Source organism: Lissotriton vulgaris, chromosome 6 (assembly GCF_964263255.1).
Source record: "Lissotriton vulgaris chromosome 6, aLisVul1.2, whole genome shotgun sequence".
NCBI lineage: Eukaryota > Metazoa > Chordata > Amphibia > Caudata > Salamandridae > Lissotriton > Lissotriton vulgaris.
In genome coordinates this window covers 1,883,388,708-1,883,406,684 of record NC_141694.1, presented here as the reverse complement: position 1 = coordinate 1,883,406,684, position 17,977 = coordinate 1,883,388,708, and the positions used below count along the sequence as shown (strand labels likewise).

The 17,977-nt window shown below is 42.7% G+C and overlaps 1 protein-coding gene across 7 annotated transcripts in view; it reads left to right on the top strand.

Moving 5' to 3' along the window:
• The window catches only part of LOC147709768 (uncharacterized), a 353,428-nt gene that overhangs the window by 203,108 nt on the left and 132,343 nt on the right, over nucleotides 1-17,977 (top strand). Inside the window, exon 9 of one of the 7 annotated variants that reach the window (XM_086928221.1) lies at nucleotides 14,841-17,482. The exons of 5 other annotated variants lie outside the window; for them this stretch is intronic. In XM_086928221.1, the coding sequence (XP_086784347.1) occupies nucleotides 14,841-15,691 (851 nt within the window). In that variant the 3' untranslated portion in view covers nucleotides 15,692-17,482. Of the gene's footprint in view, nucleotides 1-1,534; nucleotides 2,898-14,840; nucleotides 17,483-17,977 lie in introns of those variants that run through there. One more of the 7 variants, XM_086928220.1, reaches the window with a different exon arrangement.

Genomic DNA, 17,977 nt, shown 5'->3' with positions numbered 1-17,977 from the left:
GGCCCTCTGGGGTTAATCAAAAGTCAGTCTCTATTGTAGGCTCATTTTTCTTCATTACAGTCCTTTTTGCTCTTTGAGTAGCATTCGACCCTTCGTTATAGTTTGTACTTTTTTGCGGTCTCATCGAAACAATAGAATGAATTTCCCTCACATGCAATTTATCAAGGTCCTCCACACATATGGGCACTTCTCTCATGCAGTCTGCTCTTTCTTATGTCTCATCTGAAAGTTAGACACTCATCAAGAGGGAGTTTGAAGTAAAACTGATTAAAAAATATTGTGAGAAACCCTCTTGGTATTCCCACAAGTCCTCTCCGGTTAAGTTTGCAGCAGTTCCATTTCTTTTTCTTCTCTTTTATATGCCGTCCAGTGGCTTTTGGTTTTCAGCAGAGTATATTCAGGGTTATGGATCCTCTTTTCCCCCCATGTGAATGGCTTCTACATAAGTCTTATTTTGAAGGTTTAGGAGGACAGGTAGAATCTGGTCATATGGTGAATATTCAGTTTGGGACTCCCAATTGGCATTTGCGTCAATGCTTGGTAACGCCCTATGCATGCACAGATATACAAAATGTTGATCTTGTGGCTAAGGGAGTACATGTTGAAGACAATGTTAAAAACCTGTGATAGAGGAGATCCACCCTCTTTAATTATTTATTTTTCAAAGATCCATTGAGCCAATATGATGCTGCTCTCGGTATCTCGTAAACCTGACTTTGTGCTATTCCACTGGATTCATTTTCAAGTGTAGGGGAAGTCTATTGCAACAAAGTAATCGAAAGCTGTATTCTCATGTAGTAAATTACAAGTGGATTCATAAATATACTGACAAACTCATTGCGTCCACTTACTAGCTACTTTGTGATATAATTGTTTGGAATCACTTAATATTATATGCTCATCCTTGAACAACCTAAAGCTTGTGCCTTGTTACTTTAGGGAAGGGAGTCACCCTGCTGTATGATTATTTGAATTGAGGAACGCTTGTGGCTGTCAGTGGCATTCATACTGTAAATGTGTGGTCCGTACACCATCTGTATGCATCTGATTTGCTGGTCTTGTCTTATTTTGCAAACTTTAGAATCCAGAGTATTGTAAATAGTTATTACTATTGATGTAAAATGTTTTATGTGCAATTATTGATGTAATATATTTGAGAGGAAAGTTTCTTAGTAAACTATTTGATCAAATCCACACCAGCAATTTTGACAGGATTAAAGATAATATGGTTTTACTCCAATACAAAGATTGATTTTTGAAAACTTAGAGGATTTCTGCCCCCTTTGAAAATATGGCATTAAAATCTTAAGGATTTCATGTTCAGTCATTCTTTACGGCCATTGTGTAAATGAGACTCTGAAATTATATGCCCAAGAGGAAGCGCGTCTATTCCCTGAGCCTGTGGAAGTCTCCCTGCGATCCTCTGAGTGTCTAGTAGCACATATGAGAGGAGGCACCTGAGGCTCTGTTTGTCTTGTATTTCTCATCAGAATATAATGTCCGTGGTGACACGAGTCTCCTTTTAATCTTGTAGATTTTGGGCCCATGACTATAGACCCAGTAAGAAACCCTGAAGAATTGATTGAAAGAATCTCTCCGCATGATACCTCCTTAGGGGAAACCACCAACAACATGTCCCCCTATTTTGATGAACAGGAGTCCTGGCACCAGCAGCAGAGAGCAGTGAGTAGAAAGAGCTGGCCTTCACAGTACCTTCTGAATGGATCCTTGGAATACGAATATGATTCGGGTGAGCAGACCGCTTCTCCTTTCCACCCGAGAGAGACATTGTACCTATGCCCTGTGTGTGGCAAGAGCTTCATTGAGAAGGACCGCTTGATGAGACACCAAATGAGCCACTCAATACGTGAATACGGGACAGGTACGGAGTGCATGAGAATCTCTGGGCACCAAGAGTATGCCAGCTCTATTCACAAGATGCGCGCTGGAGACGCCATGTACAGATGTGATGAGTGTGCAAAAAGCTTCTCAAACTCATACAAGCTTAGAATTCACAAAAGAATCCACACGGGAGAGAGGCCTTACAAATGTCTTGCTTGTGCCAAGTCCTTCATTAAAAACGCACACCTTAAGGTTCACCAAAGAATCCACACAGGAGAGCGGCCATATCTATGTGTTGTGTGTGGGAAAGGTTTTACGAAGTCCTATCACTTAAAGGTTCACCTGAGGATCCACACAGGGGAAAGACCCTATAGGTGTCTGGAATGTGATAAGACGTTCAGCGTTAATTCTCACCTTACTGTTCATCAAAGGACTCACACCGGGGAGAAGCCATTCCCATGCCCTGACTGTGGGAAAAGCTTCAGGCAGAAAACAAGTCTCATAGGACATCAAAAAACTCACCATATGTACACCGAAAGGCAAAGGAAAAGGAGAGGAGAATGATTGAATCTTTAAAACAAGATTCAACTCATTGAAAAAGGACTCATGCTGCCAGTCAATATGCAAACTGCAAAGATCTGAGACCTTGGAAAGAAGTGGTCTAAGAGCCTACCAAAGGCACTGGCAGATCTTGTTTGGATCAGCTAGTTTTTCCATCTCTTGGATGCACTTACCCATGAAGTGTGTAATACCGTTTCAATAAACGTTTGTGATCGAAGTAATGCCTCCTCTCTGTGCTGGGCTGATTAGCATCTCGATAAAAGCTGATTGTGTAAAAGTATCCATCTTGCAGCAAAAGTGTTATTTGTGGTCAGGCTGCTGTTGGATAAACAGAATATGTACAGCAAACACGGAAAATGACTCCAGCCACCATCTCCGCACTACTGCTTCCATTTCTGCTTTGTCATAAGTCTGCTTGTTATTGATTTCACTCATTAAAACAAGACCAGCATGTCACTCAAGTTTCCCAGACATGTTGGAAGAAATGCAGTTTCTCCTGTTGTCCTGAGAATTTCATAATGTGCTGGTGTACTGTAATGTATACTTACAAAGGGACACCTTCATGTTTTCCAGCAAACAGCACATTTTTACTCCAAAATTCCCAACCAGTCTTAAGATATTGCAAGATTATTCCCATCAAAAGTAGAATGCTGCTCTTCTATACATAAATGCTGAGTGTTCAAGATATCCTGCAGGCCAAGCATATTTATGAATTCTAGTGGCTTTCATAGTGCTGATCAGGTACACAATCAACCGGTGAATGATGTATTACCCTTTCCCATTTTCTTGTGTGTGTTTTTGATTATCCCCTTATGTCTAATTTGAAAGCACTAGTCAAATAGAGAAAGTGGAAAAGAACATAACCGCTTCAGGCTATGTGGAGGGAGCTTCACAGCCATAAAAATACAGAACTTATAAATGTTTTATATGTATTACATTTGTTTGTGTGTGACCAGATAACATGTTTTTGCTGACCCCTCTAACGTGATATTCCACTATTCAGATTGCCATTGCTTCATACTGTTCGATCCTGTATTTGTTTGCATATTAGCAAGGACATGTTGTTCAGAACCAACTTGTCGTCTTGCGGCATTCATTACCTATTAGTCTTCAAGTATATTTGCTATGCAAGTTCATTGTTCTACATTGGTGGGATATTTTTCTTCTGTGATTGCTTTTTTTTAACATTATGCATCCGTAGTTGGAAGGTCCTTAAATAGGAAAGGGTAGTCCAGAGATTTCTGTTTGTTTCTTCAGTAACCAGATGTCTTTTGAGGATGCTGAGCTTTCCTTCTTTTGTATGAAGCAAATTATGGTGTAGCGTGAGAGTGAGGTCTGGACTAACAGGTATTCTAGGAGCTTCGGTATGTATACTACTTGATAGAATCTATAGAAAGAATGGATTAAACATAACTTTCTGGTGGATGCTTCTAACCAGAGATACCTCAACTTGTGACGTGACATAGGGACCAGAAATTTAAATGCAGTCCTCTTGTTCACTTGTAGGAGGCATCATGCAGCTCCCTGCTGACGTTGTTACGGTCCTGAAGTGGTGAGCACAGCCATATGTAAGAGCCATGCTTGCGTTCTGATGTCATTACTTTCTTTCTACGACTATAGACATGGATCTGGAACTTCTTCTATTTTTCTATTTTTTTTGATTGAACCTTTTAGTAAAATTAACCAGTGTGCAGGGGAAAATGTCACCTCCTAAAACAAGAGACTTTATTCCATGTAGAGAATGTCGCTAACAGATGCATCGGATCGACCCTCATGAATTTAGTTTGTGGTGCCAGGGGTCGGAACACGACTCCAGGGCCTGTGACAACTGCAACCATATTAACTCCAAGGCAATATGGGACCAAGGTTTAACTTTGACACCAGGTGATCCCATTCCCATAGCAGAAAAAGCACCAATAGCTGCCCATTCGTCAGCGATAAATTACTACATGCTGCTTCAGTAAAGAAACAATGGCAGATCCTTGTTGCAATCGAAGTCTTCGAGTGAGCCCAAGAAAAACTAAACGTCCAAGCAGGAATATGGCACTTCTTTCCACTCTCCGATTCCAGAGAGGGTGCGGGGTGTCCTTGTGTCTCCTGAGCTTGCACTTGATGTCCATTCGGAGTTTGGTCCTGGCGCACCTCGAGTGCCTAGGTCTACCAGTGAGACTGTAGAAAGTAGAGGCTTTCAGAAAGTCCATACTGCATATTTGTGTCACGTTACGGGCTCCCTCTGGTGTGCCTTAGAGCCTCAAGCATCCCGCAGGGACCTTCATTTAGACTCCTGCCACTATTCCACCCTTGAAGCACTCTGTGGCTCTTGGGCGTGCATCAGGGTTGGCAAGCGCTTCAATGCTGACTTTGGGGTTAGCACCATCCCCTGCACCATTTCCTTTTGTATTGACAATATAAGTCAACGTGTGAGCATTTGCAGCCCATAGAGTTATCTGACTCTGAGGAGAATCCACCTTGACCGAAATCGCTCCCGACCAGAATGTAACCTTGGGCAGTCCTTCGGATTCGGATACTTTGCCCTTACAACATCGTAGAGCCCAGACTGTACACAATCCTTTCGGCACAGATTCAGACAGTGATAACTGATATCAGGGAGTACTGTGTTCCCCCCCCAAAATGACAAAGCAAACTGGTATGAAGAGCTTAAGCGTACCAGTGGACTGGATATTTCCCCAGATACAAGCCTTATGTCTCCCCCGCCCACGGTCCTGCAATAGAGGAAAGAACCTCTTTAGCTGTCATGATGCAAAGGGTAGCAGAAGTTCTTGATTTACAAATATCCACTATTTAAGTAAAGGCTAATGCCTTGATGGAAGAACTTCAACCTAGTCAAGTTTCCACAGTGCCCTTAATAAGGCCCTTAAGAATACTCTTTTGGGCACATGAACAATGTACATGGCCACCAGTCAACAGGCGGTTGCATGTTACCATCGCCCTGCACCGGACAACCCATTCTTTTATCACTTAACACCCAACACCAAAGAGCGTGGTGGTACAAGCGTCCACCAGCAAATTTCTCCCAATGATGTGCCTACTACTCCTCTGGATCGCAATCCTAATAATGAGACATTTGCAAAACGGTTCTTCTGTTAGGTCTCGCCTAGCGTTAGCAGCGCGCATGCGGTGCTCTCGCCATGCGACTGCCTTTTGCTATCCATTCTTCCAAAGCTTTACAGGCACGCGTCAGGATGGACAAAGATGGCTGCTCTCGCCATTCATCCAAAGCTAAACATGCACGCTCGTATGTACAGACAGTGGCCAATAGCTTTCTATTATCATGGCAACCAAGCTGCTGCTTCGCATTTGCAGCTTGCCAGAGTTACCTGCAAACATGCGGCGTGGAACTTGTGCTAGCCTCACACGCTCTCCTCAAGCACTGCGCCTCACATGCAGCACCTCCCTCAGGCTGCCCCCCCCTTCGCTTCCTCCACCGACGCACAGAGAGACTCGCAGCCCTTCTGACACGTGGCCTCTTCACATTCTCGTTATGTGTAATGATTTATTTTTTTGCAATGCCGCATGCATACTTGCACTTTAACAATGGTGGGCATGTGACTTTTCTTTGTTGTACGTGTCTCGCCCAACTCTATTTTTGAAACGTATGTTTCTTTTAACGACACAATGGTAATTGAGCCCGCGTGCCTTATTAAAATGCGAGGTTAGCAATGGTGCCTGAGCGTGTTTTTAAAATGCGCAGCTCGCCCGACTTGCACCATCATTAAACTTAATTCCCCCCCTAAAAAGAGATTTATTTATTTATTTATTTTTACAGCGCAGCATGCTTTTAGAATAGCGTTCGCGCACCTTACTTTTATTCGCGTAGGCTAGGGGGTGCGACTGGTCCCTCGACACAGCTGGAGGAGGAGTCCAAAAGACCCACACTGGGATCTCGCTCTCCTCGAGGGCAGCCAATGCTTGCCTCACAGCCCCCCTCCATGCCGATTCCACAACATTGGGGTATGAGGCACAGGAATGAGCACACGTGCCCGTGGCTTTGAGCAAACCCTTCCGCTCAAACGCTTTTCACCTGTTGTTGGAGGAGCGTGGGGATAATGGAGCGCTTTTTATTGGGACGCTAATCACACCTTAACTATATTTTCTTTATTAATGTATAGATTATATCACTTTTCGTCCACCCTCAAATATCACCATGTTAAAAAGCATATTCAGTGACTGCTTTGTTTGGGGTGGGCTGGAGTCAAGGAGTTGACGGGTGCGAACCCGTGGTTCAAAAGTGTACCAGTGAAGTGTGTGGGTGAATTGAATCTCTTCCGATTGAGCTGTAGACTCTTCACAAACCAGCAGATATTTATGCCCTTGGCACCAGTCCACCAGAAGATCCTAACCAAGGTAACATGTAAAAGATCCATAAAGTTATATGATGCCCTTATTGGTAGAGACGACTGATCTGGTGTGCCATTTTGTGATGTTCGAGCCACAGACGTTGCAATTCCAGGGCTTCCTATTCTCACCCACCAATCTTACCCAAAAACTTTCCTCTATTCCCTCTATTCCCTCGTTCGGGTAGTGTCCAGTTTACGGAGTTAGGTGGTAGTATAGCGCTTACAGCTTCATTACAGTTTACGGCTAAAAGATTCTCTTGAATTATTTTATTCTAAAAATAAAATAATAATGGTGGGTTTGAAAGAGTTTGGGGCATGTCCTTTGAGTGAGCCGTCCAATGAGTGCAATTTCGTATAATGCTTTACTAGTGTTTTAAATGTTTTTGATTTTATGCTGGTTGAAAAGGGGTCCGGGGTTGGTCGATAATAGGAAATCTCTGTTTGTGAATTGATAAATAATGTTCTCGAACATCATGTTGAGGGGCGGGGAGACTCACAGCGATTCACAGCCATTCACAGCCATGCAGGTGATTTCCTGCCTCAACTGAGACCGTCCATGAGCTGTACTTTGGCCGCACCCTTTAGTTGGTTACGCATGTAGTGCTTCGAATCTTCTGAAGCAAGGCTGTAACACATTTTAAATTGAATGGCACCAATGTCTTGAGCATGCCTTTAATGACGGGCAGTGTGTAATTGTTGCAGATTTCTAGATAAGGGTCATAGGGTGGGTGTTTCTAGAGCAGTTACAAAAGTCTACTGAAACATCAGCAGAGTTCATGCAATGCCCCTCTATACCCGCCTTCCTTGTGCGAAGCACCCATCGAGTTCTCATAATGCACCTCTGTCCTGACCTTGAGTATTCACTGATTTCCCAGTCCTGAGACACTCGCAGATATACTTAGATATTTGTAGTACTCACAGTCCACTTTCTTCACTGTGCACAACTATACCAGTATGAAGACTTCTCAAAGCTCCCTCAGTGCACCTCTACTCCACAAGCATTTGCAATGCAATCGGTCTCGTATTTATGAGCATTTGAGCTATTGGCATTGTAAATGACCATCCCTTTTATTTATCTGTTTTGAAAACCTGCAAGCGGTGCGTAAACATAGTCATTACTTACAAGAAGCAATGTTGGCAGTAACTGCACCTTTTTAACTGCCAGCCTTGATTCTCGTAAGGCAAAGTGCTTGTTTATGCGAAACTTGCAGGTTTTCAAAACACATAAAAGGCATTGTCATTTATAATGCCAATAGCTCAAACTCTCTCAAATGCGAGCCCTATTGCATTTTCAATGCTTGTTTTTCCCCTTCTCCATCCACCAGCATAACCATTAGACCTGTGAATGCCAGTCGTCTTAAGGGGCTGCTATTCTCATGCCATTTGGGATACAACAGCATAAGTTTTTCTAGCTGTTTTGAAGGACTTATGCCCATCCCTCACCCAAGCTATTCCGGACAATCACAATGTGACAAATTAGGTAATTTGCTCCAACCACCAGCTCAGGCTGTGCAATGGGCACTGGTGTAGCACTTCAGCACCACGTGTGGATGAGGTCCACAGGCTTCTCCGGGGATGTCCAGGCATCCTTAATGGACATGCCATTTGACGTATCTCACCACTTTGGTGAAAAAGCAGACTCTGCCTTTGAGCTGTTCAGTAAGGGCAAAGCCAAAGCACATTTCTTGTCCTTTGTGCTTCCACATCAATTTTGCTCTCCCTATGTCTATTTTGAAGGTTTTCCATTCAATCAACGTCAGAATCCTCTTTCAGCCCATGAGTCCTTTCTGCCCCTTTGTGGCCAGGGCTGTGGTTCTCAGAGACAGCGTTTTGCATAGCAGGAAACCACATGCTGCTCAGTCCCCTGCGCCTTTAGCAGCCCCAAAACCACTTTAGTGTGCCTTTGCTGGTACAGAGCCACCCTCTGAGGCAGGCTCTGATATGTCATCCAAGGGTGGCCGCTCATCACTTTAGACAAGTGGGTCCTCCAACCTGTCTGTTGGTGCTAGGCCCTCCCTTTACTTTCCACCCCGCCTCACCTTTCACTGCCATCAGGGTAGCTGACTTAGGACCATCTGTCCGTCTTGCAACCGGAAGTTCATGCAAGCGTTCCGGCCTTGGATATAGGAACTGGGTGTTACTCATGCTACTTCTTGTGCCAAAAAAGAATTGAGGCCTTCATCCTATTTTACATCTTTGCCCTCTCAATGCCTTCCTGCGGAAGGACACATTCAAGATGCTCACACTAGACCAGGTCCTGTCTGACCTGGATCCTAGACACTGGATGGTAGAGTTTGACCTGCAGGATGTTAGTTTCTACCTTCTCGTCCTGCAGGACACAGGCAATACCTGCGTTTCACATTGGACCAGGAACATTTTCACGTTACCGTGCTATCTTTTGGCTCCCTGCTGCCCCTTTGGTGTTCCAGAAAGTGATGGTGGTGGTCTTAGCACAACTTCAGAAGTCTGAGGTACCAGTCTTATCCCACCTCGACGACTGTCTGCTGAAAGTGGGCTAGCCCCTGGCAGTTGTCAATCACCTCCAGACGACAGCAAGCTTCTTAAAATAGTTGGGCTTCATGATCAATGTGCCGAAGTCACACCTGACTCCTTTGTAGGCACTCCTGTTCATTCGATCTTTTGTGGATTCAGTACAATGCGGTTTTGATTTGTTCCTTTTCCCCTGGAGCAGATTATTAAGTGGATGATCATCTCTTTTTAGGGTTTTCTGGAGCATAGAAAGGCACTGCAGTGCATAAACATACCCTCTCTCAATGGGTTCTACTCTGCATAAACATCTGCTATGCTCTGTCAAGGAAACCGCCACCAGAAGGCTTGTGGGCTCATTCCAACAGGGCCAACGTAGCGATCACTGTGTTAGCACAAGGAGGCCTGTCCTGGACATCTGTCAAGTCGCTATGTGGGCATTCGTATGCATTTTCATAAAGCACTACTGTCTCGACAGTCAGATTCACTGAAAGGGACATTTTGCACACTCTGCCCAGCAGGACTTTTTGGTTTGAGCCTGTTCATCGATCCACCACCTTGGGACGTACTGTTGTGGTATCTATTCATGAGGTGAAAAATCTGCAGTTAGGAATATCCATCAGAAGATCATTTTACCTACCTTTGGTAACAATGTTTCTGGAGGATTTTATATCTAACCGCAGATTTCTTACCAACCGTCCGCCTCCCTGTTCTGTGAACTGGACTCTATATACATCTAAAAATGTCCCACTTTTTGAGATCTGCACACTGATCATGCCAATCTGCTGACAGGCTCACGTCTTAGGGCGCAGACAGCATAGAAAACAGGGGACGTCTGTGTGGATTGGTAGCAGTTATATGTGCCTCTACTGGTCATTTCTGGAATGTCATTGGTGCAGAACCACATTATACCACTTACCAGCACACAGGAGAACTGATTTGAAAGTTTCTGGATTCACTGTGAAGCCTTGGGAATATTCACATTGTGAGGAATCTGTGGTCTGATAGAATATCCACCAGCAAGATTGTTACCAAAGATAAAAGATGTGTTCTTCCATTACCACTCCTTGGTTCAGAGTCCATACCTTTGGACGGTGTTGAAGGAAGGGTGCTTTTGGCTGCAGTCTGAGGTCTCTCTTTAGGATGAGACGTGACGTACACAATTGATTGTGAGATGTACTGCAGGGATAACTGATTTCCTTTGGCGTAGGCGGACAACTTGTAGGCTAGCTTTTGTTACCACTGTTACATTTAAAGCTTCTGTGGGATCTAGCACTAATGTACTCGATGAAAGGTAGAAAGGCATAGGCGATAGATGCAATGCTTGAATTAATTTTCTCCTATGCCGTTACTCAGGACCACATTCCTTGCCTTTGTGGTGTTCTTGCTGTGGAATACAGACTGGAACAATCTATTAGCAAATTGGTCTTGGTTTCTTAATTTCTCTGTAAGGCTTTCATAGGTGGTTCGCTAGATCGCGTATGTGCCGAAGTAAGCTGTGTAGCTTTCTGTGCTATATGAAGTCCAAGTTAATCTCAAGATTCCTGGAGCTGCTTAGGTTTGAATACGTAAATATGCTTTGAAGCAAACACTGACATCTTCATTATGTTGACCTTCAAGCTGGGACACCTCTGCATGCTCCATCATATTTGAGACTTGGTCTAGCCAGAACACAAAAAAACTCTCCCGCTTCCCTCAAAGTGTATAAAGTTCTGAAAATGATAATTGGCTGAAAATATCTAAGGTTTCTGTCTTTCCGTTAAGGTATGAGCAAGGTTTGTGTATTCTTCAAACTTTTTGATGAGGAAGATGTGCGAGTCTACGAATTGTTGGCTGCTATACTGCTCCTCTCCCTAATGGCTAGTGCCTGGTCCTCCTAAATGGCTGCGGAAAGGCTGCACGCATCTTGAAGCCTTACTGTTTCATCAAAGGATGCAGCATGCAAGGAATACCTGTAGTCAGGCTACAGTCTTGTTCAGTTGTGATTTCACTTCCTTGTGGCAAGTAGAGCTTGGTCTAACTGATTTTGTAGAACTCTCCCTTCAGAGGAAGAACGCAACAGATGTCCCAAGCCAGGAAGAGGGATACCAGCGGGATGAACCAAAGGGCAAGTGACAGATCACACTGAGCACGCAAACAAGCACAACAGACCATGCTTTTGAAGCTTATGTTTTCCGTGTGCAACAGGAAATGTAGTACAACTGGCAAAAGACAAATGTATCTTCAGGAGCCGCTTTGACACATCTACCAAAAAGGAAAGCGGGAACTCCATCTAAGTGCTCAATACTCAAAAGCACACAACTGCAAATTACACTTATACAGCCAAACGCGTACCCTTCCCCTTACCACCTCCCCGATAACCAACAACTGTTTACCGCCCTATAGCCAGCCCCTCTCCCCAAAATCATATAGGAAAATATAGGTCTGCCTAAAAACTTTAAACCATGCAAACCACCAGAAGTGGCACATGGCATGAACACCACCCCTAAGCGACATACTACTGCACAGTGACTACATTTCACAAGTTAACCACATAAAGGGTCACAAAGCATAAATCGTAAGCACACTTGTGCAGAGTACAACTAGCAGTTGAGACATATCAGGCTTCAGGGTGACTCCCCAAATTAGAAACTGGATGCCAGAATCTGTGATATGCAGGTCATGAGTTTTATTCTCAGCTGTGTCAAATCAACATTTCATTTGTTGGAGTTTTGTAAAGCGAGTTAGGTTGAATTTGCAAATAGTAGCCGTTGTTACTTAAACCCTTTGAAGACATTTGAAGTGTGTAGTATGTGGTTTAATACAGAGACCAGTTACAAGAAAATAATATATAAACATACAAAACCTCCAAAAAGTTTTATGAGAAATTTCACTTATAATAAAAAAATTGCAAAAAAAGAAGAAACACAGTGGACTAGAAGATTATGACATTTTTTTACATGCACACTAAACCATCAAACAGTTAGTATAAAACAAGGAATTCAGAAACCCTAAAAAATAAATTAAAAAAAAGTAAATTGCCTGGGAGAAAAGGCAGGGTAGTGACAAAAGCCAATCGAACACGTGAGGGGCTGTGTCTCTAGTTAAAATGTAACTATTGGAGGGACAGCGGTAAAAAATTCAGGAAGCAAATCGGGAGCAAAAAAAAAAAAAAGTAGTGGACGGACGGCACAAGCAGAGAGGAATCTGGGGACCTGCCTCAAACAAAAAAGTCCATGCAGGTGAGCTGGAGAGAAGGTGTTTTAAGAAGAAATAAAAGATGAGGAAAATGCAAATAGTTGGGGAAGGGAATAGTGCAGTAAATACATGTACATTTACATTTACATTGGCAAACACAAAGGAGAATGAATGCCTTTAAGAATTGCCAGCCTGTAAAATGCAATTTGGAGCTAAAAAGCCTTCACTGAATTAGATTCTGATGTTTTATGAATGTGATTTATCTTTGAAATTTAGAAAAACTGATTCTCCAAATTACAATTCGATAATAAGTTTGTATTCTCCAAGATCACAATCACCCAATGGAAGTTTTTATAACAAGTTATCCGCCTTTCAGGTTTTGAATTTTGCTAAAGACGGCTCAAACAAGCAAAAGAACAGTGTGAATAGGCTGGTTCCTGTTGCCTCCCACAGTATCTGATGTGTTTACATCCAGATCATGAAAATAATGCTGATACCATGTATGATCTCTCCTGGAGACTGCTTTCGTTGTCTCAAAGCCTTCAAATTTTCCAAAAACCTTCATCATAAAAATAAATGTTTGTCAAAGCAATGTAAATAGATGTGGCCAAACAAAGCGTGTTATTTAGCTCAACTGTACTAATAAAAACACATTTAAAGTTTACTATGGTGCAAAGGTAAGACCCAAGTTTATTACTAGAATACAAATGCACCTGAGAAAAACACGTTCCTGCTTCTGATTGCATCATCAATTTGTTAATACAGGGAAATATCCCTCTGAGTAGCAAGACTTCTTCAGTGTAATTTGTAACTTACTGCACAAATGTAATACTTTCCATCCTGTTTTGGTTACAGTCATTTGGATGAAAAAAAAAACGTAACAAATTTGCTTTGGTATAAACCAACCATATATACAGACCCGTAGAGTATAATATGGTATTTATTCACAGCGTTGCAGAAAGGAAAATCATGACCCACTCGAGGCTTCACATTTTGCCTGATCACATGTACAGCTGTATTATATTTTTAACCATTCTTTGTGCATGTCGCATGTTTGCTAAAATACATTAAAAAAAAGAGCCTTACTATTGTCAAGGCCAAACTGTTGGGTCTGCCATTGTTCGCCCTTTTGCATTTTATAAAAGTGGGTCAAATGAGAGCGGCATGTGGCAGCGTGAGAATTTACACTGTTGTACAGAACTTCAGACTTGTCAAGTCTTAACCTGGCAACTTTGACACATGCTCAGAAACGTTTGCAGCACTAGGATGTCTAATGGTTTAAACTCTATAGTAACCATTGTGGTGGTAGTGTCAGGGGTTTGAGGCGTGTCCATGTGACAAAACTGTGATGAAGATGTATTTCATTTAGCCTCCTAGTGTAGTGCAAAAGCTTTACAGGCATCTGAGAATGGAAAAATACTACTTAAAACCTCTGTTTTTTCATGGAACAAAAAAAAACAATTGTGGATAAATAACACTACAGAGAAGAAATATCAATTGTGATTTTACACATGTAAATATAAAAATTCAGCCTTTGTTCGACTAAGTATGTAGATTGTTCTTCATACTGGTTAGTATACGACTACTAGAGGAGTTCTAATGCGTGCTTTTTTTTCTTCACATTTGTTAAACAAAGAAGTATCAGGAGAGCACCACAGTTCGTAGCATGGCCCTTCACCTGCAGTGTTCAAGAAGCACAGATGGTATTAGGCCTAGTCCAGGTTCTTGACATTGCTTAATGAAGCAAGAAGATAAGTGGTCCTCCTGGGCAAGCTTTGCACTCCTTGGTAACGCATAGGAACAAAATGGACTCATGCTCCAATATTTCTTCTTTCACTATCTTTGACTTCTCGTTGGCTCAACTGTTCCATTGTCTTTGGCACCCGGTTTTAACTTCGAAACTTAGACTTGTGGTCCCTCCTGTGATCCTATAGATATAGTAGGCCCTCTACTCTTTTCACGCTGTGATGCAGAGCAAAACCTTAGTGTACAGATTTGGCCACAAGTTTTAGCTGCAGTGAGAAACTGGTGTTAAAGGTTCTATATGGTAATATAAAAAATGGTTGCGGTACAATCGTAACCATTATTTTGTTTGATATTCTGTATTTGTGTGAATATTGCACAATCGTTACTCAGAAAAGAATGTGTTCCTATTGTTTAGTACTGCCGTAAAACATATAGCTTTTTTAACAAGTACTTACATTTTAATTCCACTTTTTATATGGGTGAAATGCATTGAGAATTGAAATCTAAGCATTGGCTCTGTTATCAGTCGTGGGCTCCAGCAGCCCATGCGCCCATGCTGGTGCTATCACCTCCTTAGGAGGATGATGCCATCTGTGGTGCTGTGCGGCTTATGTTTCTGATTCAGAATGTAAAGCCCATCATGACTCAAGTCTCCTTTTAATCTTGTAGATTATGGGCCCATGGGTATGGACCCAGGGAAAGCCTCTGAAGAAGTCACTGAGAAACATTTACAGCTTCAGGCACCGTTAGGAGATGCGACCCAGAACATTCCTCTGTTTTTCGATCAACCTGATATCTGGCACCAGCAGCAGATGACACAGAAGAGATGCCCTTCTAAATACCTTCTTGATGGATCCTTCGAGTATGAATATGATTCCAGCGAGGAGACCATTCCTCTTGTAGGACTGAAAGTCCGTCCAGGGGAAGTACCATACCGCTGTACCGTGTGTGGGAAAGGCTTCAGTGTCAAGGAGAGCATGATTAAGCACCAGATGCTTCACACTATTAGTGAATATGGGACCGGTGCACGGTGTGTGAATGTCTTCATGAACCAAGGCATGGCCAATCATAGCCAGAGGACCCATGCTGATGAGTCACTATATAGATGTAGCGAATGTGAGAAAAGCTTCTCAAATGCCTATAAGCTTAAGATCCACCAGAGAATTCATACTGGGGAGAGACCTTACAAATGTCTTGCATGTGAGAAAACCTTTATTAAGGACACACACTTGAAGGTGCACATCAGAATGCACACAGGCGAAAGACCATATAAGTGCAAGATGTGTGGCAAAGGTTTCACAAAGTCATATCACTTAAAGGTGCACGTGATGATCCACACAGGAGAAAAACCGCACAAGTGTCTTGAATGTGGGAAGAGCTTCAGCGTTAACTCGCGTCTAACTGCACATCAGAGGACTCACAGTGGGGAGAGGCCATACTTTAGTCCTTCAAAATCAGGGCAGACTTCAAGAAGAAGACAAACTCTTAAAGGGCACCTAAAAACTAACCACTTCAAATGAAAGGCCAATCTAAAGAAAGGATTTAGAAACTGGCATTATCCATATATGGTGTGAATGAGAACATGCTTTCTCTGACACCCACAGACCGCTGTTCGAAGCTGAGATGCTTTCAGAACCGCATATCAAGAGGCAGATTCTTGGGAAGGTCAATGTGAACTTTTTTTCAGGCACACCTTTTACCTTGTGACGTTCCAGCTACAAACAAGGCCCAGTAACGTTTTGGAGTCTCAAATCTTCTTTCCACCATCGTTTCACAACCTAATTGTAAATCAATACTATGTTTTTGTGCTCAATATGTAGCCCAGTGGGTAGGCTACAGAGAGGAAGGCCCATTACGTATTTAAACGAGTGTGTGATCTGCTTATAGCCTCTCCTGTGGTAGAGGCCTCGCCACTCTCTGTGAGACTTCATCATTTTTTATTTTGTTTTTTACTAACTCTTCCTCACTAACACTTTCTCTCACTGGAAAAGTGCTTAATCACTTGTGGCTAGGAAGAGTATATTAGGATTTAAAAAGCAATGTTTTAAACAAGGGTTATGCAGGACCTGGAAGGGGGTGGGGAGGTTTCAGGCTCACTATATCGGGCCTTCGTTAACCGTGTACATATTCTGGCCTTACTCGTACTGGGCTATTAGAGAAGAATATGTTAGGTTTATCCTCTTACATTCAGGAGGGGCAAGTCTGCAAATGTAACCTTTTAGGCAGTCAAAAAGGGGAACTTTAGGGCTGATGATAATAGTTTCATTGAGATTTGATGAGTAAATGCTGTGCAAGTGTTAATGCAAGAGTCGCCCACTGAGGCCCCTCCACGCTGAGCAAGAAGAGGGCTTCGCCATCCTGAAAGAGGCAGAGATTCTTCACATTGGCAATTTAGCATTGTGTCTTAGTGGAAGCACAGACAGGTCTGAACTGTGAGTGATGCACACTGTACCGCCTCCCTCTAAGCCAACTAGATATTACCCCCTGTCCCATTGCTTACATAGACAATCATATCCCATTCCTGATGAGGCTTGCTTGCCAAGCCTAAACTACAAGAATCAGAATGCAGTAAGGTTCCTAATACATGGAATGCGCTGAACCTTGTTCTTGCAATCATGCTGTGCTGCCAGCCGCTATAAAACTAAACAGATTGTTTTATAAGGGTGCTTATGTACAAGACCAAGTTCCTCTTCCTGTGCATGCATTCAAGTCCTTTGGAGAGCACATTTTCTGAAACACAATTTTGCTTTTCTGAATCTGTGTGATGTATGTTGCTTAAAGGGAGGCAGTTGTTACAGCTGACATGGAAATACCCTTAATTAGATACCGCTAGGAAAGAAATAAGCATTTTTTTGGTTTAGATATAGCTAGATTGATATTTTAGAAAAATGTTATAGTGCGGAGTAATTACCACTCGTGTATTTTTCTCAACTGTCCTGTACATCTCCTATGTGGAAGCAGGTGGCCCACAGCGTACGCTTCAGCTCTGGGTTTCCCGTGTTCGCTGAAGAGTGTCGCTTGATGCTTGCTTTGTAATGTCAGACCTTCAGCTTCCCTGTGAAGATACAAGTTTGAAGACTTTGCTAAAAAACACTGGTGTTAACCTAGAGTGTGCTGTGCCACAGGTTCCTTGATGGCTTCCTCTCTGCCATCCTTGCCAATGCGCATTGCAAAAACTGATAGCAGTATTGCATTCAAGACCGTACATCTCTCTAGCAGTCGGGTCTTGGATTTTTATTTGGTGCTGGGGAAAGAAGTGTTGGCCGTGGTGATCTTCTTGGAGTACTAAAATAAACAGTGGAGGTAGGAGTCAAGACATTTATATCACTGTCTCTCTTTTTTTTATTTAGTCCCACAGAAAGTTCTGACTAGATTGTGTTTTTCATCATATATAGATGATGATATTCAGCCATATTTGGCCCATACATTCTAGCTCTACTCAACCATTCAAGGTTCAAAAATGAGCCCTCGGGGAGCAATTCACACAAATAAAACATCAGGAGTTTTTCATGGGAGTTGTGGGGCTTGGCTTGAAAAAATAAAGTGCTGGAGCCAAGTAGACAATGTCCATTAATTAAAAAGAATAAACATAGCCCGGGTGTGGTTGGGCTGTGGGCTCCAGGTTTATATTATTAACAAAGTTCTGTATCGGAAAGTGTTTAATTAAACAAGGCTGTTGGGGTGATTCATATAGCAAGTCAACCAATGGTGAGAGGACTGAATCCCTCAAAAGTAAACATTTCTTCAAATATTTTGGTTGTGATTAGAGATCTCCTACAGCTTGAATGGTGAGTTCTAGTTTCCAG